The sequence below is a fragment of the Malurus melanocephalus genome, unplaced genomic scaffold (genome assembly GCF_030028575.1).
Source record: "Malurus melanocephalus ecotype Western Australia unplaced genomic scaffold, MMel_1.1 scaffold_169, whole genome shotgun sequence".
In the NCBI taxonomy this organism is placed as follows: Eukaryota; Metazoa; Chordata; class Aves; order Passeriformes; family Maluridae; genus Malurus; species Malurus melanocephalus.
Window position 1 is genome coordinate 1320794 of NW_026623401.1, and position 24353 is coordinate 1345146.

The 24353-nt window shown below is 46.1% G+C and overlaps 1 protein-coding gene across 1 annotated transcript in view; it reads left to right on the forward strand.

Moving 5' to 3' along the window:
* IGDCC4 (immunoglobulin superfamily DCC subclass member 4) overlaps nucleotides 1–24353 on the forward strand; it is an 86382-nt gene that overhangs the window by 17967 nt on the left and 44062 nt on the right. Inside the window, exons 2-4 of the mRNA XM_057372320.1 lie at nucleotides 12032–12361; nucleotides 18394–18535; nucleotides 23517–23650. Coding sequence (XP_057228303.1) covers nucleotides 12032–12361; nucleotides 18394–18535; nucleotides 23517–23650 — 606 coding nt within the window. The remainder of the gene's footprint in view (nucleotides 1–12031; nucleotides 12362–18393; nucleotides 18536–23516; nucleotides 23651–24353) is intronic.

Sequence of the window (24353 nt, forward strand, 5' to 3'; positions counted from 1 at the left end):
CTTGGTTGGGTCAGGCAGTTTGGGTCAGGAAGTTCCTATGCTCTTGGCTGGAAATGACCATTCCCTACCCCGGCATTTGCTGCCATTCAGCAGAATCACCTTAATTTGATGTGTGCCTGTTCTTGTGCCATTGCAGTGGTGCAAAAATAAAAGTCACCTTGGACTTAAAGCATCGGTTTGGAGAAGCCCATTCTGCTTTGCCTTGCAAAGAGATCACTGTCAGTGATAGTCTTATCTGGGGGTCTTCTTTSTTACCAACTCCAGGCTTTTCAGATCCCTACCCTAGATGAGATAAATGTCTTGGTTGTGTGTTATGTGGGCATAGTTGCCACCCTACTAGGCCAAAGCTTGCCTTTAGTTCTGAAAGAAAGCCAGAGGGTGCTCCAATTTTTAAATCATTAAAACAACTCAAAGACGTGGAGCTTGAAAGGTTCTGGATTAAAATGTGTTCTCCTGTTTTCTTAAATATAAGACCTGCTAACAAGCACATGGAGACCCACAGCGATTACAATTCAAAGCTTGGTTCAGAGGGTAAAGCTCTTCTTGATTTATTGGAGAGCATTAATATGTGGATATCTGAAAGCCAGATACAGGGTGACAAACCAGCAGGATTATGGCAAAGCAGTAATATTCAGGATTGTCCAAAGAAAGATTAACTTTTCCAGCCAGCTTTTACTGATGCAAATTGCCACCCGCTGTGTTGCAATAAAGAGCAGAAATAACTAAATATGAAATGCTGACTCGTAAAGGGGAGTAATCTAAAGTGCTTTGTGTTGCAAAATTTCATGAAAATGGTTTTGAAATGTTCTGCAGCATTTACCTTACAGAGAGGCCAGTTGTGCCAGCTGGCAGGTGCTCTCAGCAGTGCATCATCCTGGAGATGTTCRGGGTGGAGCCTGAGCACTGGAACATCCCGTTCGGCTTGCAGGGATTGAAACAGGATTGTTCCCAGTAGTGCTGCTTTTTTTTATTTTTCTTTTTTTTCCCTCCTTTTAAAAAATAAATAAATAAATTTTAAAAGGCTTTGTCCAGTGCAGGTATAAAAGTCTCCAGCTTGGTTTCAGTCTCTTTTTTTCTGGGCAACAGTTCCAAATCACTCCCTTCCCTGACAGGGGGATGGCTCTCTAAAGTACATCTTAGGGTTCCTGGTCCTTAGGATCAATGCAAGTTGTGTTCAGTGAAGGTCTCTTTCATTAAGTTCATATTATACAATATAAAGGACATTTYTCTTCCTAGTGTGACCCCATTGCTCTGTGTTGTAGGTAACTTGCATCTTGGTGCCCAGTGTTACAGTTCCTGTTTCCTTTATGAATTGCTCTTTCTGCTGCTGCCATTGTTAATCCTTACCCAGTTTGGGGTTTTGTGGTATGTTGTGTCTTCATTTTTTCCCTTTTCTTTTTTAGTAGCCTGAATTAAAGTTGTATGCTTTTTACAGCAGACATCTTGGGCTTCATTTTGCATTTGCGAAGCATCCAGTACAATTTTGCAAGACCACCTCATGCTAAACACTACAGCCTATAGACCTTACTCTGCTAAAGCTTAGAGGTTATGATTTCCCTGACTTTTGCCAAGACCCTGCTGGGCTGGGTCCARAAGATGAATTCAGACACCACCCAGCTTCTCTAGAACTTTGTTTCCAGCTTCAATCCTTGCATCCTCTCCCCTCAGTCTAATTAAACCCTGCTGTAAYGAATGCTGTGAAGCCAGCTGCCATGCTTTGGCAGGTAGCAARCACAGGGCAGCGAAACCTCCAGCTAATCCATCCATGCTATGAAGTCATAAGAATCTTGTTAATTTTTAAAAAGCCCTTGATGCCCACTAATCCAAATCAATTTTCATTTCTTTCATAAAGTCGTGATTCCATTTAAGCTTCAGCTAAGAATTACAGCTAATTTGTTCGATTTTATAACAGTATAATTGAAAAAGTGATTTTAATGTCCTGGCAACCATATTCCCTTTCTTTGGTTGTTAATGAAAGAATCCATTAAAGTTAAATGATTTGGGCACAGATTCAAGTTGAATCGCCTGAATATTCTAGGGGAGTGTTTCTGACCATCTGCTGCTCTGTCATTGGCGTTTGTGTTGTAAATGGGACCGAGAGAAGGACTTCACAGGTCTTGTTCAAACCATTAAGSGTAAAATATAATTTTAATTTTCTGATCTCAGTATAAATAGTGGAAATAGGAGGGTTGGGACTGCTCTGGTCTGTGGGGTCCTGCAGTCATAAATATTGCTTCTGAGCAGTGTTCCACATCCTTTCCAGGGGATCTTGTGACTGTTTGTATTGATTACAGTACATCATTCAGCAGTGGGTTGTAAGTTCCTTTTAATGACAGGCAAGACAACTGGAAGTGGAGCCTGTGAAGGGGAAAGCACACATGATGGAGAAGTGTTTTTCCCGCTGCCTCAAGTCACACACACTCACTGTGTCTGGCTGCAGTCAGAGCAGTGTGTCCTAGGGAGGGTTGGTGAGCGTGAACAGAGACAACTAATAAATTACAGCAGCTGTTGTCATTGCTTGCCTCCTTTGCATAGAGCTATGGTGGGCGARTTGGGGCTCTGGGGCCAAACTGACACTCAAAGCACACTGCCTGTATGCCTGAGCAGGGGCAGAATCAAAGGGCTTGTGTTCTTACTCTGTAACACTCTTTCCTTTACTACCGAGCTTTCTTGCTGTCCCATGCAACATGCCTGACGTGCTGGGAAGCAAGATGGACAATAAACCAGGCCATGAAATTCACTGGGGGTGCCTCTGACTCTCACTGGAGATGGATGAGTCTTTGGGTACACTATTAAAACTGGAAATGTGTATGTATTTCAATGTGAAAATAAGATTACAGGTGGTGTGTTTCTTTTGAAATTGTAAAGTGTAGTCTAAGTTTCTSGAGGCCTTTAAAATGAGGGAGGAGCAGGATGGGCTCTGTCCACTTGCTCCACAACTTTACACTGTATTTTGTGTGCAGATTTTTGAATTACAAAGGCTGAAGAATAGTCTGGTAGAGAAGACAGTATGTATTAGATGGGGAGTTTGGCTGCTGGATTCAGACTTGGAGTGGGGACACTGTTTTATTCCTTTGACTTTTCCCAAGGTTTAACATTGGGTATGATGCCTTTTTTTTTTAACTGCTGTAGGGTGGTGAGAACTTGACTGATAAAATATTCACTGTTGGAACTGAACATTTTTCAATTTAATGTACTTATATTTGTATCTTTGGAATATGCAAAGCCATTAACTCAGGGGAAAAGAGCTACAAAGTACTCCTAAACTGTTGCCCACAGGTGAAGGATTTTTGTGTATTTATTTGGCAATATTAGTTTCTGGTTAAGTGACTATTCTCAAGAGGGTTGGTACTGAAGCCTGTATCATACAGCATACTTTTAGTTTTCTTAGGCATGAAGAGATGAAAGTRTATCCTAAAAATATGCTAAACTGAAATAGTTGAAGTATAAAAATAGGTAATGTTGTAACAAGAGATCTTGTTTCAGACTCCTCTGTGTCGCTTACAAATAGAATATATGTATGATGAAGTAAAATCAGGAACTTGTGCATCTCACAAAAGCAGAATAACTGGGTTTCCTTTCCAACATCAGTGAAAARTGCAGGAAGTCATTATGTGTTTAAACGGGTGTCAGTGAGATCATGCAAATCCAAGGCAGTCGTTTTAGTCTGCAAATCTCAGGCTTATTCAGCCCAGACCCTCGGCAGCACAATTACATTCACTGCGGCAAATAGACCTTCTGATGTTAACACCAGCAGATAACAAAAATAGCATTTAATAACTTTCATTAGAGTTAGTGTTTCTAGGGCTTTGGGGCTTTGCTCTTTCAAATAATTTACATAATTTGCAGGTACAAGCTGCTGTGCCAGACTGTCCATCTGATTCTCTCTCTGATCAGAGCATATTAATGCACTTGTTTGATGGTCTGTTACCAATAATTACCTTGGATTGCATTAGGAGCATTTCCAGCRTTGCAGCTGGTCTGTATTTTTCACTAAGTGTGTTTCAGGGCCCAATTACAGGACTCTGATGTGTTATTGTTCCAGTGTGCTTGTTCAAGCTTGTAATTTTAATGTGCCTCCACACTGTAAATCTCTGAATACAAACCCAAGGCTCTGTCCTGAGTTCCCCATGCACCCTGTGCTTGTGGCAGGTTCTGCAGGGATCATCTCAGCTGTTCCTCATTGGCTTTTCAAGAATGGAAAGATGAGGGCCAGATGGGCACTGCCTTTTTACAGGCTGAAACCTGAGGTTTGGTGCGATGTGTGCTTGGCATGGAGCAAGTAGGAAAGGTACASGAACAGCTCAACCCTCCTGGGTCAGGCAGTGTGGGGATTGTGGAGAGATTTGCAGGGATTTTAGTATTTAAGTCATTTCGGTACTTTAAGCATCCTTCAGTAAAGGGAGGCTCACATTTATAGTGTGGTACTCAGGGGCACGTCCCCCTGTTCTGCAGTGAGGAGACCTGAAAATGTCTTGAGTTTAGCAAATCTGGATTTTGAAATTCTAGGCTTCATCTGCCTTCAGAAACATTTCTGGCATCAGAGAGGGGAAATACGAAAGTTTAACCTTCATGAAAGTCAAGCACTTTGCTGTTATAATTGCCATTGACAATTCAAGACAATGAATAAATTATTACTGCTATTGATTTSTTTCATCTTTCTGTACCATTTGTTGCAGGGGATACATCAGAATAACACACATTTCAGTGAGAATGACTTGATTTTGAGAGTTGGTGTAGTGTTTGTCCCTGTSTGTTAGGCATCATCTGTAGACACAGGTATTTGGACAAATCTGATGCTTCTGTGGAAGCATCAGAGCATTTAGTCCTTTCTAGAAATCAGTTGACATTTTACTAGGTTGGGAGTTTCTGGTGGCTCTGATGGTCTTGGGTGGCTGAAAAAAGCAGCTTCAGTTGACATCTTCAGGAATACTTACATTGGGACCTTTTCAGCTGTTTCATTTCTTTGATATTTTCCTTGGTCTRTGTTGTATTTATATAAAAAGATATTCACTTCCCCATGTGAAGAAAATTAACTCAATCCCAGCYCAAACCAGCACATCTGTTTACTGTAATTACAGCTTTGGATGATATCATTCTTTCCAGGTATGGCCCATAAACAATGATGAAGCATTGCATGTGTTTTAAGTGTTTCTTTCATGCCATCCCTTCTGCTCTCTTGTTTTGACCTGGGGATTTGAATAGGACAAAGGCCAGAGGAACTTGCCCAGCATTGTTCTTTGGAGAGAGTTGCATGCTCCATCTTTCCCTGCCAGTGCTCATCCTGGGTCCTGATGTGTGCTAAGACTCGAGGAGCACCACTGTTCACCCAGGCCCAAGCTGGGCGGTGACCAGGGCACTGTACATCCGTGACATGTAGCTGAATCTGTGCAGGCTGGGAGGGGATTGCTCCTGGCATGGCCTGTACCCAGCCCCTTGATGTGGGGACAATGTGACACTCTCCACATGCTGCCTCTTGCTGCCTGCAGTGCCGGGCTGGCACCCAGCWGCTCATGAAAGGCTGGGATCAGCTTAGTGACAGGGGATGATCTGAGAGTCCCTTGCTGCCAGCTGGATAAATACTCCTGCAGCAGTAGGAGACACTGCATTATTAAATAAACCATCTAGGTTGCTTATATGCAGAATTAGGATAAGGTTGGCTTCCCACTGGTGACTGCTGCTCAGTACTGGAATCACTCTGCTGTGCCTGGATATCAAGTGTTAATAAAATGGTCTTTTCAGCAGCTCTGGAGATTAGTTTTAGGAGCCTTCTGTTCCAAAGAGGCTTAATGAGTGTTGAAGGTGTAACTTTCTTATTTGTGTTGCTATTACAACATGGAAAGTTCCAGTAACATCTGGTAACTGAGCAGGGAATGTAGGGATCTTGACCCTTCTGTATCACAGGCCTTGTTACGGTTGAGTGGAATAATGTTTTCTGTTTCATTGTGCCGTGCGGAGGCTGAACAAGTGATGCACAAGGGGATTTAGGTGCCCAGCTCCTCTTTCAGCCTCCCATTCTGTAGAGATCATGGGAGTGGGGTGCTCCATGGCCAGAGCTGTTCTGGTTCTGCTTTCAGTGCTGGTGTTGCCGAGCACCGAGCATGCAGACTGTTGGAGACCTCCATCCAGATTTCTTTCTGGGTCACCACTTGCCAAGTGCAATTGCCCTAAAAACAGACTGAGACCAAGCTATTGACTTGTAATTGTCAATGCATAAAGTTTCCAAGAAGAAAGAAAGCTTTGTGTTGCTTTAATGGGGACACACTGAAGTATAGTCGGTCTTTGAATTAGACAATGGGAACGTAAAGATTTTCTACAGCTCTAAGAGCTCTGAAGAGCATCGGCAGAAGGTTACATTAAGCAGAACAATGGCACAGTAGTTGGCTTGCTGAGAGGTAGGAAAGCCCTTTGGAAGGAGTAACTTCACTTCTCTTCAGTTCTGTTCACTCCCAATTAAATAAGATTAATTGTGCTGTTGAGTTCCACGAGTTCAACATCCAAAATAAATACATAAATTAAGGCAGGCGACAGTGCAGAGGCTCAGATGCAGTTTRAATTCCTGCCACCTCCTGAGGGATGTGGAGGGGAGAGGAGCCCTTTCCTCTTACTGCCTGATATCCCRCAGAACACACACGATGACTGAGTGCTCTGCTCGCCTCGCCTGAGCCACTTCCCTTGCTCCTGGGAAGGTTTTCTTTGGCTGGATCTCTGCAAGGTGCACAAGCCAGTTTCAAAGTGCCAGATGTGTATGGAATAGGAAATGTGCTGGCTGGGCTCCAGGCTGTGGGACCTGCGGCACAACAGCGGCTCCCTAGGAAGATCTCTGGCTGCCAAGAACTAGAAGTGATGTCAGCTCTGGAAGTGTGTCAGATTAGAAACCCTTGTACTTTGCTCCCTGTGAAGTATTAATCTCCCAAGGCCTGTGCTGTAATGGGTCCTGTCTGGCTTGGCGCAGCTCTCTTTGTTTTGGGCTGGGAGTGTTGGAGGGGTTTCACAGGAAGGCGCTGGAGGSTGTCAGTGGTTTGGCTGCTTTGGGCTGGGTGTCCTTGAGCTGCTCCTATACTAAAGATGGGCCTCTCCAGCCTTGAAGTGAAGGTCTGAGCCTTGGAGTTGTTGAGTGGGCTGGGGTTTGTAGGAGTGGTTGTGCCTTAGGATCTTGTGTGTGCCTAAATGTCTYTTGGCTTTCCCCAGCTGAATGAGTTTGTTGAAGAGAAGATAGAATTGGTGATGTGCTGTCAGTTTTATGGACCTTACTCAGGGGTTGTGGATCAGGTGATTCCAGCTGTGCTACAAAAGAAATATATATATGCCAGTGCACAGAATCCCTTTTGGTTTATGCCTGAGTGTTTTGTTTTCACAGTAATTACTAAACCATGGCTCGTTCTCCTCCACACAAAGCCATTTGTCTCCTGTTGAACAGTAACCTTTTATTTGCTCGTGCTGTGTAGCAGAGCTCAAGGACATGTTTACTGCTGATAGCCAAAATTTCACCAGAACAAGCATCTCCCTTGTCTAGGTTTTTCCACCTTGATTTAAGTGGTTAAAYCTTAGGAAAGGGGAAGAGCCCTGTGTGCAAGGAGACAAGTGGAGGTTTGAGCTGTTCTTGGTCACAAACTGAAAGCTCCCAACTCCGTGGGCTTAGAGTATTGCATGTCCTGGATGTAAAAACACTGCTGTGAGGGTCTCACCTCTGCCCAAGTAATTGTATTGTCAGGAATCTGTCAGACCTTGCTGTGTTGCTCACTCACACTTCACCTACTTAGTTATAGATTTGAAATTAAAACCCAACAGAATCCATTYTTTTTCTGCTTTACTCAGTGGTACGTTGGGCTATTCCTGCCTCCCTTTGATGTTGGGAAGAGGAGATGATAGGAGTGGGGTTTGGCTGGATGCTGAGGTGTGCGATTTGGGAGGGGCTGTTGGCTGATTTAATGTGGATTTTCAGATGCCTGCCTTGGATCTGAACTCAGGCTGGCAGGGGCTGTGCTCCTGTGGAGGGCAGAGGACAGCTTTGTGCCTTGAAGATTTGACGACCTTTGTTCACTTGAAACGCCCTGTTTTTTCATGCCACTCAACAGGAGACTTTTTAATTTACTTCACTGGGCCTGGATGCCAGAGGTGGATGGATGGCTGATGGAGGTGAGGAAATAGATGGGAGAAAAAGAGCATTTTCTCCTGGGCTGTTTTGATGCACAATATAGCCTAAGGGTTAACAGCACGGGGAGAGTGAAAAAACCCTGCAGAGCCTGGGTCAGAAAATATAATTTTCGTGGGAACAAAATGCTTTTAACTTGCTACATCAAAGACCCTCCATTCCAGGGCATGCTCTGCGTTTGAATACATCTGCATTCCCCCAGAACTCTGTGTGTATGTGAATGCACAAGTGTGTCATGTGTATCTTCATGTAAGTGTGTACTTGCACATACATTTATGATYTGAAAGCTGTTACAGCCCACCTTGGAATAGCTCAGCAGTTGAAACTACTTCCAGGAGGTGTCAAAAGCAAAAAGCTGTCTGTCTCCAAAGCGCAGGTCTGTAGCTGAGCACCTGCCTAAGACTGATATGTAAAAAGCTCTTCGGGCTCCTGCCTTGGAAGCCCATCTTGACTACATTCATTACAGCATCACCTCCAGCAGGTAAGAGAGTGGAGGTGAACAGGAGGCTGCACRAGCATGTGTCTCTGGGCTTAAACAGGGTCCTAATAATTTCTGTCACTATAGGATGAAGAATGGAGGTTGGAAATAGTCAGCAGCTTCTGTAAGCACTTAACATTCCTGATTTCATTTGTCTTTGATCTCACTTGGACTAATTTTACTCTCTTCTGATCCCTTCCCTTGAAAGGGCTTTTATCTCATTGTCAGGCTTGCTAATTTAGTGCGGTGTTTTGAACCAGACCTCCTCCTACGTTTCCAGAGCCTGGAAGGTATTTTTTCCTTAATCAAGGAGTGTTTATGCAGTTCTTTGAACATCTTGGGACAAAAGTCATCCTGGGGCTTTTTSCAATGCCAAGTCTGCACCCTGAACCCTGCTGCCCAGCCTCTGTGTGTGCAAATAGCCTRTCACCAGAAACCTGCAGTATTTTGGGGCCAAAAGGGAAGGAAAGAGGGCTGTATGATTTGGGACCGGTCTGAGCAGTCTGGTGTTGGGTGGATTCCATTTGCCCAGCTGGAGGCCTTCCCAGGCTCTGTTAAATAGTGGACAGGGATGGGTTGTCACACATTTGACCAGCTAGTCAGAAGCTTAGATCCAGGCAGGTTTTGACTTTGGGGAAAAGAGCCGAGTGATTTCGGGATATAGAAACATCACCACATGTTTTTGAAAAGCAAATACTTATTTTTGCCTTGATGGAAAGTATGGGGCTGTCTGTTCTTATTCTGCTGCAAGTAGGTTGAGTTGACTTTTTAAGGAATTGAAGTTTGAGGGGCTGATAATTGCTTCTTACTGTGGGAARCTGCGCTGCAGATCCCTTCGCTATTCCTGGCTGCCCCCTCGCACTTCACCTTTGGAAGAGGAGTATTTTCAGCAAAATGCCATTCTAATTGCTGTCTGARGAAACTAGAAAATAGGACAGATATACAGGCTGTTTCTCCAAGTGATGAACAGAAGCTTCTAAAGACGATAAATGTAAGGAAAGGCAAAGAATGAAGACTTTACCCAACAAAGTTTCAAGTCTTTCGGAATAAGCTCTGTGTCGCACAGTTCARCCTTTGCCGTAGCAGCTCTGCCTCCTCAGAGGTGGTGTGTACACACAGGCTGGCTGAGCCCCAGTGACATGCTGCCAGCAGCTGCTGCTACAGGGACATCCCTTCAGAGAAGCGTCTGTGTCACTGCTCCTCCATGGATGAGGATTCTCACGTGGATGGGGGTTCTTATGACAGCATCTGAGTGTGCCTCCTTGTCCTGGGCTCAGCTGAGTTTTCCCCRGCTGCAGACTGTTAACCCTCTCCTGTGCTTGTGCAAGTCACCTGCACAGGTATTTGTTGTGCTGAATTTCTCACTGTTTCATATAGCTTTTTGTACCAGCTGTCTTGCATGAAAGGCTTCCAGAGGCAGTGTCTTTCCAGTACATCTGGGGTGGCCTTTCAGCTTTATGTTCCCCTGCTTATATCCTCCTGGGGAGCCACTGAGTTCTGTACCTTTCTGTGATCCTCAAAGGACTAATCTGTCCTAGGAGACATGAAAGGGCAGAATTGCCTTTAGAGGAGGGCACTTGGTGGCATTTGCCTGACCTGGACTTGCGAGGTCTGTGCTGGCTGGCAAATCCAGAAATTCCATTGTGGTGTTTGTATATGGGGTGACATTTTCTTCTTCTGTGCATTCTACCTGCAGAGCRTGAAATAACAACATGGTGGAAATGTCCATGTGGGAATACCTTAAATTCAGGGACTTGCAGGTAGCTCTGTGTTGGCAGTGGCTGCCCCTYTTTCACAGAGTACAGCGCCTGGCTCTGGTTCTAGCTCTGGCACCAATTCAATGGACCCTGGATGTCCTAGTGAAGGTGACAGAACAGGGTCTGTTGTGATCCTTAGCAAGGACAATCAGCAGGCAGGGTTCTTGTGTGGCCTGCTCATCACTGAAGGGGCAGAGCTGATCAACACAAAGTTCTCAGTGGTCATTGTACAAGCCAGTAGTGATGACAAAYCTGACAAGTTCCTATCCCTGTGGACCCTGAATCAGCCACACGTGGGGACAGGTTAGGCCCTTCCTTCCAGAGGCACCTGCGGTTTCCAGCACACGCCTTGAAATAATTCCATCTCCCTGCATATGTAATTTTGCGTGTCATTGCCCCTAATTGCATGCTTAACACASACTCCTTTAAAGTGCAGCCCTTTTATCAGCAGTAGGTAGTAGCAGGTTTAATAGGGTGTTTGAATTCCTATAAAATTAATCTGTAGCCTTCTGCGATAGGRGACGGGCAGGGAGCCATGTGGTTCATATCCAGTGTTGATAAACTTGTTATAGAGGCAGGAAACATTTCTGATTGGAGCAGTGACAAAATAATTTGGAGCAGAGCCATAAAAAGAGTGGATGGTGATGGTTTGAGCACAGCAGAGATTGAAATTGCTGGTGTGTGGAAGCAGCGCTGCCAGCTAACATTGACTTAGTGTCTCTGGAGAACTCTAACGGCAAATGCATTTTATTAATGGCAATATTCTTTTAGGAAATGCTGAGCATTGTTTCAGAGGTGGAGCCCCCCTTGAGTACGTGGGTTTGGAAGTCAGCCAGACAAGAGATCTGTTCAGCTGAGCTTGTTGCTGGTCACTGCTCTGGCCCCTGGCTGCAGCAGGAGGGTTGCCTAAGGGCATGTGCTGGGTACTGTCTGCTGACAATTGGCATATCCATTTCTACTGGGGAAAATGCATCCATCCGTTCTCACTCTGGATTCACCTATCTGGGATAAAATGCTCACAGACAGCTGGTCATATTTTTAGCTGTTCTTTTGTTGTCTTTCCTTTGAAATGTGTTTCCCAGAGTATGAACATCAGTGGGAGTTTCTGTTTTCCCAGCTGGATGTGAGCTCTTAGTGCCAGTAAGAGGGGGAGCTGCTCTAATCAAGTTGTGGTCATTGGCATTGGAGTGCCACATGGGGCTTGGATACTTTTCCTTGCACTTCATTGTCTTGTGGGGGTTCATCAGCCTTGGAAGAGGCTCTGATGTGAAGATGAGAGGGGAGCCTGTCATGGGCAGCCATGGTAGGTTGGGGCCCTTACTGCATCTTCTGTGCTTACTCTTACTGCTACCACTTCTTTACCTTCTTCCAGCTGCTTTCTGCTTGAATTCATCATAGAAACAAGTGTAAACAACAGGGGTGGCTGCTGGGCCCATTGGGCCAGCAGAAATGGTGCAGGTTGTACAGCCATAGGGATGGGGGATGGAGAGTGCTGTGCACTASAGTGGTGGGCAGTGCTGGTCACCCAATAGGGCTGAATTTCACCTGGCACCTGCAGCCATGGTTCCTTCACTGTATAAAACCGGCATGTGATTAATCAAGGAGAGCAACCCCCACTGCAACACTCTCTTTTCTTTGCAGGGAGGCTGTCGGAAGGGGATTCTCTGGGGCTGAGCTGTAGTGCTGGTCCTGCAAAGGTGGTACTSGAGCCAAACCAAGTGGTGATTTTGGACTGTAACCTGACCCCTGCTGAGCAAGTGATCAATATCACCTGGAAGAAGAATGGGTTTCCATTAGTGGAGCAGGAACATCTGCACGTACTTCCAAATGGATCACTCTTCATCTCATCCCAAGCTGTGGCAAAGGACAGTAAATATCCTGAGAGGGCTGATGCTGAGGGTAATTACTCCTGCGTGTCTCACAGCTCTCTAGGGACTGTCACCAGTCAAACAGCTGCAGTAAGATTTTCAAGTAAGTGTTCTGGGTTTTTTTTTTCTTTTCTTCCTTCCCTTGGTCTTGGTGTTTATACAGAAATCTGCATCCCCAGGAGCTTGAGATAAAATGTCTGTGAAATAAAATTGTAATAATGATGTATAGGTGGGATTGAGCATTTGTAGATTGAATCCACAAATATGCAGTGGTGTCTTCCTGTTATCCCGTTGTCAACACCTGTGTAACTCTCCCAGGTAAGTGCCATCAGCTGTGAATTAAAAAYAGGACCCTACTCTCTCTCCAAAAGACAATGCTTGTTTTTGCAGAGAGCTTCAGAGCCCTGAGTGCAGCAACCTGTGCTTAGAGAGGAGGGGTCTGGCTGTGACAGCTTGTGAGGTGAATATCTCTTTATATGGAAGAGATGAAAGAAAGGGCTCTTCAGGGCAGTTTTCGTTTGGATTGAGAAGGACACTCCAAGATCTGAACCACTGAATCTCTGCACAGAGTTCAAGAATAAAATTCCTTTGTATTCAGGGTTGACTCCTGGGGCTGTTTTAAGCGAGTGCAAATAAATGATTCCTAGACCTACTGAATAGGTGAGGCTAGAAAATAATGCAAATATAGTAACACTTTAGTACAGTGACTTGTGTGAATGTTACTTAAAACAGCTGCACAGCACACCATGGGAATTGGGGGGGGTGAAGGTGAAAAGAGAATGTTCTGACAGCCCCTTTACAGTGGAATGTTTTCAGGCTCTGGTATCCCAGACAGGGCGATCCAGGTTTGGCCAAGTGTTTCTGTCTGTGAGCATTGTGTTGTAGAAACCAGAACTGCTGGTGAAGCTTTGCCAGATCAGGGGAAGATCTTTGATCTTTGCAACATGTCCTCCATGCTCAGAAAATGTCTAGCATGCAGTCAGGGATCTTGCACACAGGTACTGTTTGGGAGGAGGTGGAAGTCCTGGAATAGAAAAGCTTTCATTAGTCCAGCTGAATATATTTAGCCGTTCCTGCCTCAGTCCTAGACTGAGTTAAGATATATTTATTTCCTTTTAGGGGTGACGTAAGTTGAACTTTGCACTGTGTCTCTTGCCCAGTGGCAATGGGCTGTGTCTCTATTATGGTTCTGGGTTTGGTTGGTGTCTTACAAATTAGAACAGTGGAACTATCTCAGAATAGAGAGGCTGACTTAAATTGTCCTTCCCTCCTCCTGGATTTTTCCAGAGGAGCTTACATGGGTGATGCCTCTCTCCTTCCCCTTCTATGTTTCTCCCAGAAATGGGAAATTTCAGGTGAACTCCTTCCTTGTGTGTACTCATATGTCTCCTTTTTATTACCATTTGCAAAGGGAAAAAGCTACTTCCATGGCACACACATGCACCTGACATAACATATCCATTTCTGAGCGGGGAGCAGCAAGGGAATTGATTAATGAAATGCATCTCTCCTTCGATTTGTTCCGAGGGTTGGGCAAAAGCACATGCTCCATTAGCATTCAGCTGGAGCAAGTAAGGATTGTAAAGGCTTGGGTTTTTTCTGCTGCCACTGAACATGGTCTGTCCAAAGCTGGATGGAGTGGATGGACTTACTCTTTGTGCTGATTGCCCTGGGCTCTGCTGATCAGGATGGGGCAATAGAAGAAAACCTGTTCAGCTGGTGGAATGTGTTRTTCCTGCCATGAGCTTGTCCTTCTGATCTGCAGGACCTTTTGTTCCCTGGGATGGGGTTCCCATGCAGGGCTGTGGGGCTCTCTGTGTGCCAYCGAGTCTTGCAGTAAAAAGTTAGAGCATTGGACATTCGTAGCACCTGCCTTGTTTAGCTCAGCTTTGGTGCTGTTGGTGTTATCTGTTGTGTTTCAGGCTTGTGGGTGTCCACTTCTCCCCCCAACAGCCCCAAGAGCAGATCTGGCACCTCTGTATAAGGGCTGCCAGCTTCCCAGTGGAGGGAGAGGATGCTCCAGGCAGGAGCAAGCCCAGAGGCTGGAGGAAGCCTTTTGGAGGCTGGAGTGGTGGAGGTTGGATGGCATGTGAAGGCTATGACAGTGTGATGACTTCCCTCCTTCCACCGTGGTCCAGGAGTTCAGCTTGTTGGCATTTTGCTGGATAAACATGTGGCTCACTGCCCAGTGTTCCCTGGTCCCTTGGTGTGTGCCACCAAGGGACCCATGCCATGGTCCCCATCCACAYCTTGTAGCAGTGATGGCCATGGCAAATGAGGAGTGAGGCGGTGAGGGTTCATGTGTGAGAATGCCTGTTAAATGAGCAGCTGATGAATTGGGTTTGCAGGTTTTCCTGTGCCACACGTGCTCCCACATGGAAGTACCAGGGGCATTATTGTAGTTGTGGGAAAGTGTAGCTTTCTAACTGTTAATAACTGCACTGATGAYGATTTGTTAAAGCTTCTAATTTAGCTTAAACATTTTGTACAAGGGAGGTTGTAGAAAATTACAGTAATTGTGACTGTCAAATGAAGACATTTGCTGTGCCTGGAGGGAATGGGCCAGCGTGGCGTGGCTGCTGCAGGGAGCACGGGAGAGGTTTGGAGTGTTCCTGCATCTGGAGGGACAGGCCACAGCAGGAATCAACACACAGGATCTCTCATCATCCTCTCTCCACACGGACAGTGTCTCTTCTCTGTGGTGCCTGGTGTGTCTGGGATTTGAGGAACAGCAGACTAGGATTTGTTCTTACTTTAAGGATTTATTTTATAGATTTTATCCTATTTATTTTGTGAATTAGGGGCACWGGTGAGTGGAGGCCAGGGACTGTGGACAGAGCCAGGCTGGACAGGAAAACCTCCTGCAGAAGAATGCACAGGCTCTGGACTCCCCATGACTTTAGACGTGGCTTTAGATGCTGTTTTGGGTAGGTGGGGAGCTGGCTCCTGTGGAGAGCAGGAGCAGTCCTGAGCTGCCATATGGCCCTGCAGACGGAGTGCTGCACTGGCTGTGTCTGCGTCCTGCCAGGGGGCCATGGCAAATTGCTCCCACGACTTTCTTTGCGTGTTCCTCTTCCACCCCCGGCCTGTTCAGAGGTGAGTCATTCAGAGAGGGGCGCCTTGRGTGGTGTATGTGATCTCAGAGGGGGCTGATGTTGCCCTCACCTTGGAAATACCTCCTAATAATTATAGAAGGTACAAAGAAGAGGAGCGTGTGGAGAGTCCGGGGGCAAAGCGCTGTGGGAGAGAGCAGTGAGCCCCTTTCAGAAGGCTAAATTCCTTGCATAGACTGCATTTTCTGCCTGGGGTGTAGTGTTGCTGGCTGGCAGCCTTTCCAAGCCCACAGCCTCCTGCACGGATCATTCTGCTGAGAGAGGGGGAGGGTGCTGTGTTTCACTATCCTGCAGTCACCCCTGGGCTCAGGGCTAAAAGCCTTGGCACACACGGCTTGGCTCCAGCTGGGTTTAACATGTCAGCAGGGAGRGAACTGCCTGCTCCACTCCTGGAGGCGCAGAGCTCGGCACTTCAGCTGTCAGTGAGGGCAATTTGCTGTAATGCTCTTCAYCTTCTCACCTGCAGTGGGTAATTTTTACTGAGTGGCCTATTAAGGTGTTCAGGATAATCAGTGCAATGGGGCTGGGAGGTGTTTTGTGGCTTGGGATGGCGTTGTGAGCTAAACCTTAGCTGAGGAGTTGAAAATAATGTTGCATATGTGTCGTCTTTGCCTTTCACCCCCAAGCATCTCCTTTCCCTGCCTCCCTAGGGGAAAATGTCTCACTTTGCAGCACTTGTGCAGCAGCCCCTTCCATCAGAACRTGTTTGTGGGAGGAGAGCAGCCCCTGCAAGGATCCCTGTGGCCTCAGGGTGAGCAGTGTGTTGGAACCTGTCCTGCACTCGCTGTGACCTGCACGCATATCCGTGCAGCGTGTCCAAGTGGCAGGACCTGCTCTCCAGTCCTCTCCTTCCTTGTCTGATTCTTTCTGCTCCCAGCACCAGCTGTTTGCAACATAGCTCTGAGTTGCACTAGAGGTGCTGGACATGTCCTGACTCATCCATTCCACACTGGTACTCCTGGGGATGAGAGAGGAAGAACACAAGGGATCACAGAGTGCTGTGGTCTTGGCCCCAAGCTGGTGCAGATGCTTGTGGAGCAGTGATGCGCCCAAGCAGAAGGTCTGTCTCTGCCTGACCCTTCAGGGCTGACATCCAGGGGTCTTGTTCAGTCCAGCCTGAAAGGAGCTTTATCACTGTTCTTACCTTGATTTACTGTTGCACTCTGTGTTCAGAAGATCCCAGTTCAAGTTCCCTATCCTCCCCTTCACTGAGGAGGCTGTAGAATCARAAGAGAATAATAGGAAAGAGTATTAAGGGCATCTGCTGCCAAGAGAAGGTTGATTTGATGATGCCATCCTGAACATTCACTGGCATTTGATGGATTTTCTTTTAAACTCTTGGGTTCAGCAGGTTTTATTAACATGCACTTAAAAGGTTTTGTAATTTGTAGAAATTACTCTATGTTAAAGTGATCTGCAGTGTATATTTGAGAATACTGAAGCAGTTGGCTGAATTAAGGCCTTACATATTAATGTATTTTTCAGATTTTTCCAGGAAAACATTTTTCATTCCATTTGTATTGAATTGGAAAACTAAATGTGGTGGACAGCTGGTGGGAGAATTTGGTCTGTAGCTGCTGTGGAGAGCAATGAGTTGCTTGAAACATGTGATAACTATTTAAATTAAAGAAAAACACTAATGACAGCTGAGAATATGCCAAGGTTAAAATGGGTCATGTAAAAGCATTTCATTTTCCAAACTGTACATACTTTCTCAAGCTCACACTGCAGTAAAGGGTGTATATGTGTGCATGGATGTTTGTGTGTGAGAGAGATGCAAAGAAAACYTCAAGTTTGGTGCTACAAAATTGAAAGCAATGATGGATGTTCTTGGAAGGCAGTGGTGGGACARGCACATAATAGTGTTGAAAGGCCAGGAGGTCACTTAGGGTTCTTCTGAGCACAGTGCTGTTCTTGGCCCAGCATTCAAGTGTGTTTTTTGGCTGAAATTTATGTTTATTGTGCCATGTTAGGGGTTTCTGGCACTTGTGTAACAGCATTGTTGGATGGATTTGTCCAGCAGAGTGGGTTTCACAGCAAAGGCACTTTAGGAGAAATGGATAAAGCAGAARCCCGTTCTTCTGGTGGAGAAGAATACAGGCTTTGTGCCCCTATCCAGGAACCTACATGAATATTCAAATCCTCACAGTGTGACTGAGATGCCTTCCGGTTATGCTGTTGATAGGACAGATGCTGACAGCCCCGGGGGAGCATTTCTGCTGCAGGGTTTTGCTGTGTGCATGCAAGGGGAGGAAGATGAGGCAGCTGTGGATTGCAGTCCAGGAGTGATTCCAAACCTTAGTGCTTTGTCTCCCAAGCAGTTTAGCCTCTCTATTATAGAAAGACACATATAGAGAGGGGTGAGCCTTGGAGAGCAAACAAGTGTCCTGACATGTATGAAATGCGTCCTCCTCCTCTTAGCAAGGTGTCTGTACCCCCTTGGCTGCCTCTCATCTGCTTGAGTAGGATGAAAGTTGGTTTTTGCAGGTAGGAGACGGAGGAATATAACCCATATGGGCTCTGCCCCTGGTCTCCAGCACTGCCAGCCTGTGGGCAGTTGTTTTGTGTAAGTAATTTGACATCTGGCTTGTTCTTCCTCTTGCCTTGTTTTAATTTCCTGTGGCTGCAGGAATGCTACAAGGCAAGGGGGGAACTCTCATCTCTCCGGTTGTGGCATTTCCCCTCTGTTTCTCATTCTGTGTCCTTCCCAAATTAAGCAAGTGAACAGACAAGGAAGCAATTTAGGAAGGTAACTGCTGAAACTGCCTAATTGCTTGTCTTTCTCTCACACTGGTGCCTTAAGGGAGAAAATGAGGCAAGAAGCAAATTTGCACATTGAAACCTTTCAGTTACTATTGTTAGGGCTGCTTAGGATCTGATGGGGCACAGGAAAGGGAGGAATTACATTTCAGGCTATCTTAGGAGAGAAAAGCCTTTCTCTTAGCTCATACATCATAGTAGGTTTGCATTTCTCAGCAGAAACACTGAATTATTAACTTTCCTCCCCTTCTTCTTTCCCCAGCATTGTCACGCTTTTTCCAGCAGCCGGAGTCTCAGACAGTGGAAGAAAATGGAATGGCCCGGTTTGAGTGCCGGATTGAGGGGCTGCCCTCCCCTGTCATCACCTGGGAGAAGGACCATGAAGCTGTTCCAGCRGAACCCAGGTGATTCCCACATTGTTTTCCTGGATCAGCTTGAAAAAGAGCAAAGCAAAATCTGACAATTTAGGATGTGGAAATGGTTCTATAAAATGGTAGAATGGAGAGGTGATAGACTGGGTTTGGACCTGATAACTAAGTGATGTAAGAGGAGGTGTTCAAGGGGCCCAGGAAAATAGGTCCATAAAACACCTAAGTAAAATTAACTTTCCYCCAAACATCCAAACCACAAAGGAAAAACAACCTTGATATGGTGCCAGTTATTACAGCACAGAGCCAGCRCCCTGCAAAGGCCTGTGTGTGCCTGGAATGGGGCATGGCAAGGCATGGACTGTTTTGGCTTGTTCTCGTGTGAAATGGCATGGAATTGTTTGGGGAATTGGGGCCTGGGATAAGGAATTGACCTGAGCATACCCAACTGAATTCCATGATGTGATCTTCCTTTGATTTTGGTTGTGGTTTTAGTGGGAGGTCTTTTCCTTTGTCTCACTCGCATGTTTAATACTATCTAGTAAAAGAGCCTGAATTCTCATTTTCTGGAGAAAATATGATAGTCCTGCAGCATGATGCTTTTTCCCTAATGAAAGACAGTTACAGAGGAGGGGATAAGTTGGCTGTTTGTTGGTCTGTACACATCACTTCTGCAGGGGATCAGTGGCTGAATTGTCCTKTAGTTCTTAAAACCTCCTGTTCTGCAGAACGAGTKKTTTTCCTCCTGGGGGAGTTAATCYGAGTGGCAGGAGAGGAAAGAAAGGYGGRGACTAAAGTTTAGGAATACTTTTGCACCAGTGACTGTTTCTGTAAGAGTACCTGCTTATAGCCTTAAGTCTGAAGTGTGGTGCCTAAAGCTTTATAGGAGACTGTTGCTTTGTAATGAGAAGAAAATTAATAAAAAAGGAAGGAAAAAAAAAAAACAAAAAAGAAGGGATTGCAGGGAGAAGTGTGCCATWGATACAATGGCTTTTTAATGAGACAGCTCGATGGATATTGTGAAATTACTTGCTCAGAGATTGCTTTCATCACGGGCAGCCTGAAAATTGTTTTCCTTGTAAAGGCCAGGCCATAATCTCTGGCTGCAGATCTTGCTTTTTAAATCATGTTCTAGCTAATATGCTTTTTCAGAAGGATTTGCTTTTTTGTTGTTGTCTAGTTGTTGTTGGATTTAATATAACCGGCTTTCGAAGGAATTAAGTGAATTCCAGGAAATGTTGGCTGCTAACCAGAGCTCTCAGTTATCCTCCCTTCATCGTGCCTAAGGATGAGATCTCAGGCTGGCCTGATTACTGTGGGCTCCCTCCTGTGCACACTTCAGATGAGCCTGTGAAWATGCAGTCCTTTGGCTGGGCAAGTGTCAGGGTGATGATTTCATATTCCAGAGTAGCAGGGCTGGGAGGGTATGCAAAATCAGGCTCGGGGGCTGGAGCCACAGCCCTAAGTAGTGCTACTACATCAGTGTTTGTGATTTAAGAGGGATAGAATAATCATGGAAAATTCATACTGCTTTTCTCTTTTCTTGCTAACCCTTTTCTCCCCTCTTTTCACCCCCTTTTTCCCCTCTTTTTTCCTCTTTCCCCTCTTCTTTTCATTGTTGTTCTCACCTTTGGACACACTTTTCAGTCTTTGCTCCTAGGTTCAGGTTCTAGCATGGTGCCATCTCAAAGGTATTGAAAGCTTAGCTTAAAAAAGCACTTAAACAACCTAAAAGGTACCGAAGTGCTGATTGGTGTTTTTGGAATACCTTTCCTTGTCCCTCTTCAGGACAAAAATCTAAATTCCATATGTGAGTAAGGCACAGAGTTCTGGCTCTGAATACATTGAGTAAACACAGTCTTAAATCTGCAACAGCTGCTGAAAGGTGGCTCACAGGATTTCTCTAGATTGCAGTTGCTTTGGGGTGTGTGCAGCATCTCTTGGCGTAATCTCTGGTTTAGATGCTGGCTGGGTTTCACATCAGGCTCCAAAATGCTGTTTATTTTCTCTAGAGCCAAGATGARCACTTGCTGGGAACTGGAGGTCTTTGGAGGTCTGCACAGCAAATCCATARCTTACAGACCACATGCTCTGCAATCACTGTATGTTTTTCCACATTTGGGCTGAGTAAGAGTTTTGTCAGTGTGTAGAATTTATTTCTGTGTTGTGTCCGCTCGTGTTCATGTACAGGACTCTTGAGCTGTGATAAAAGGGCTTCCAAACTTAGCCTTCAGCAGAGCTGCAGGTTCCTCAGGTTGCTCAGGACTGGTGCTTTGGGCTGTCCTGGGCATCTTCAAAAGGCTGCACAGGGGTGTGCTTGCAGTTTACTGKGGAGAAGGCAAGAAAGGGAATAGGCTGCTAATGCTGGAACATTCTCAGAGCTGTAGGATTGCAGATTTGGACATGAGCCAGTGGTGCTTGGTTTTGGTTATTGAGGAGTGCTCTGGTGAGCAGCCCTGAGCCCTTCGGTGCTGTTGGGGAGGAGAACAGCTACGTGGGTGTGCCCTGTTGTTCTTGCTGCCTTTGGGGCCATGGTACTTGGCCCTGCTCTAAGTGTGCTGTCCTTCAGTGTAATTCAGGTGGGGGCTTGTCTTTCATCCCCGTCAAGGCTAGCTCTTCTGAGATTCTAGCACTGGAGCTATCAACAGCAAAACTCCTGGGACTGACAAGGTTCCAGCATTTCTGTTGCTCCCAGGGCCTTTGTCTGTCTGTCCTTTAGTTTTTGTTTCCTGCTTAATCCTTGGTGAAGGTGAGCAGACAAAAGGATTTGCCCTTTATGTGGAAGAAAAGGGCAACTGCCAACTGTCTGCTCTGAGTCATCAGCAAATTTCCTTGSGGGGAGCCTGGGGATGGAGCAAATGCCCTTGCAGGCTGCCTGAAGGCTTCTAGTTCAGGGCTGCTGGGACCCTGAAGAGCTGGAGGCTTTGTGAGCAGCTGAGAGAAATGGTGGATWGAGAAATCCTGCTTTTCTTCCCTCCTTGCTTCCCCAGCAGAGTGGTCCTCTCTGCTGCCATGCTTTCCCAACAGGATGTGCTGCCCTAAGTAGATCTCTATCAGTGGTGCTGAAGGGATTATCTTGAGCTCTGTTAATGGAGTCTCCCCGCTCCACCCCCTCGTTTCCAGCTCCTGCTCTCTTTAGAGACAGAGGCCTCTCTTAGCCCTCAGGAGATGCTGTGTCCTGGTCTAGTGACCCTGCTCTGAGAGGAGAAAGGCCACAGACCAGAGGCCCTTCCCAGTCTCAGTGGATCTGTGAGACTTAACTGAAGTGTCTTTTTGTGGCTGGGAGATGCCTTGCCTGGTGTTTGAAATATGTTGATATTAATTACAGACTCAAATAGCAGATGCATGACAAAAATAAATATTATCGCAGTGGGAGGCTTTCCCTCCATGGAGCTGAGAGGATGCAAATATTTGTCATATTTCTCCTGAGTCCTGATGAGGCATCCTGATGAGGGCTTTTGGGTACCACCTCCTCTGAGGTCTTTTGAAGCTTGATTCTGAGCAAAATGTCTTTGTAAGTAGCAGGAATATGGCTTTAGGGATGAGGCATTGCATTTGCATACGTGGGGAGCTTCAGCCAGACGGCRTCCATGCAATCAGGCTGTAGGATTGTTCCAGTGCAGACAGAATGGTCACTAGAGGAGCTCTGATAGCTCTTCTTTCTTCATCAGCTGTGAAGAGGACAGGACATGATGAGCTCAACTGCAGTAGCTGAGGTGCAGGATTGATGCAAGACTCACAGTGAGGATATTTATCTCTGGAACAGACTGCTGAGGGCGAGGGAGTTGTTTCCATGAGTGCAGATTTAGGATAAAATGTTTGTGGGAGCAGGTATGCTGTTGGTGACCATGGCTTGAACTCAGGATGAGTGACCTGTTGAGGTCTTCCTGGTTCCATGATCCTCCCTCGTGGCACTCCAGCTGTCTCAGCACCTGGAGAACCTCAGTTTTACTCACTGTCATCTTTGTGCATGGCAGGACTGGCGTTCTTGGTTGTAACTTGTCTTTGTGCTGTTCCCGTGGAATAGCTGCTATCCCTCCCCTTAGCAATTGCCTTTGAATGTGTCCTCTTCATAATGAAGACTGATAACCCAGAGCTGCCTGTCAAACCTCAGCAGCTCTGTTTATAGAGACTTGCAATTAAAAATGGATCTCATATATAATTAAAAAGGATCACGTAGGCTTTGTGCCTTGTGTTCAAGAATAAAGAGGCTGCCATCTAGGAATCCAGGCAGAAAATGGAGATGCTGACAGCCTGCTCCTACTTTTATGCTAATTGCTAATCATCTGCTTTGTTCAGTGTAATGCAGCAAGGATTGTGTTCATGTCGTGAGCAGTGTAGCCATTTCACTCTGTGGAAGTGTTTCTCAGTAGCATCCCATGGGCAAATCAGGGGATACTGAATGCCCAACTGTGAGTTTGTCAGCTTGTGAAAGCCAGAAACCTGTGGAAGAAGGAAAGGAATCACTACAACCCAGAAATGGTGCAGGTTCAGGTGGCTGTGTCCTGGCTGCTTTGGCCCATGAAGGTTCAGCTGTGTATTAGTTGGTCCCTTCGTGCACTTGAGGTGCAGCAAGATAAAGATGGTGTCCAGACTTCTTTGCAGTGTACTTCTTGTCTGGCAACCAAACCTCTGCAAAAAAAGCAAGTGCTGAAAATGCCTGTAGCGTGTGCTCAGGCTTGGGGACATGTAGAAATGTGTATGTAGAYGGGTGTGTGTATGGAGTTAGTTTGTACTGTCCACTTGGTTTGTGTCAGCCAAGTCCTGTCAGCCTGGTCTCCCAAAAGCAGCCTTCACCTTGGAGTCTTCACAATGCAATGGATCGATTTGTACCTGCTGCATTATGAGAGCCACCAGCTGGATTGCTCAGAGGTTCCCTGATCCTGTTCTGCTGTCAGTATTAGGACCTGCACATGAGAAATATTCAGAAGAAAAGGAAGAGATAAAAGCTCTTTGGGGTGATGAATACCTGGGGTAATGCATAGCCTGTCTCACACTCTTCCTTTTGGTCACTCAGGTTTATAACTCTTCCCAATGGCGTGCTCCAGATCGTGGATGTGCAGGAGAGCGATGCTGGGATTTACCACTGCGTGGCAACCAATGCTGCCCGAAAGCGCTACAGCAACGCTGCCACCCTCAGTGTGGTGAAAGGTAAGGTGCTGCCAGCAGCCTCTTGGGCTGGGCACAGGTCTGCCAAGTAATCACTGTGTGCRGTGGAAAGCTGGGCTCAAATACCAGTGACCATCTCACTCCTTGGTGTGGCTCTGCACGTGGCCAGCTTGGTTAAGACTTGCAGAGAAGATGTTTTATGAAAGATTTCTCTTTGCTGTGATGGGATAAGCAGGCTGGGTTGGGAGGACTCCTTGGTGCTCCAGACCCATTAAAAGGGATCAATTACCCTGTTTACTCCTTGGGGAGTGCAGCGTTCTTGGTGATATTCTCTGCAGTGGCCTTGGATGGCAAGATAAGCAAGGGCTGGCATGGACAGAAGAAGGCGCTTCTGAAGCAAGCAAGAGAAATAGTTGGAGGCTGGTGAGTTGGCAGGACTGTGTCTACCCCTAATTGCCCAGCACAGTCCAGAGGAGGTTGGGCACAGTGACATCCAGTTTGTGTTCTGTGTCCACATTGCTGGTGCTGTGCTGAGCTCCAGAATCTTTGTGTGGTATTTGGGATCARCCCCAGCTGGGATTTCTCCTGGTGATACAGGCCTTTGGAGCAAGGCTTGGGGTGTGAGTTGTCCTTCACCTCCTGATCCGGGCCTCAGCCTCTGAGTGCCTTTTCCTTTGTAAGTCAAGAGTGCAGCAGGCAAGTCTGGACACGAGAATGTAGATGAGAGAGTGAGTGCAGTGGGGGT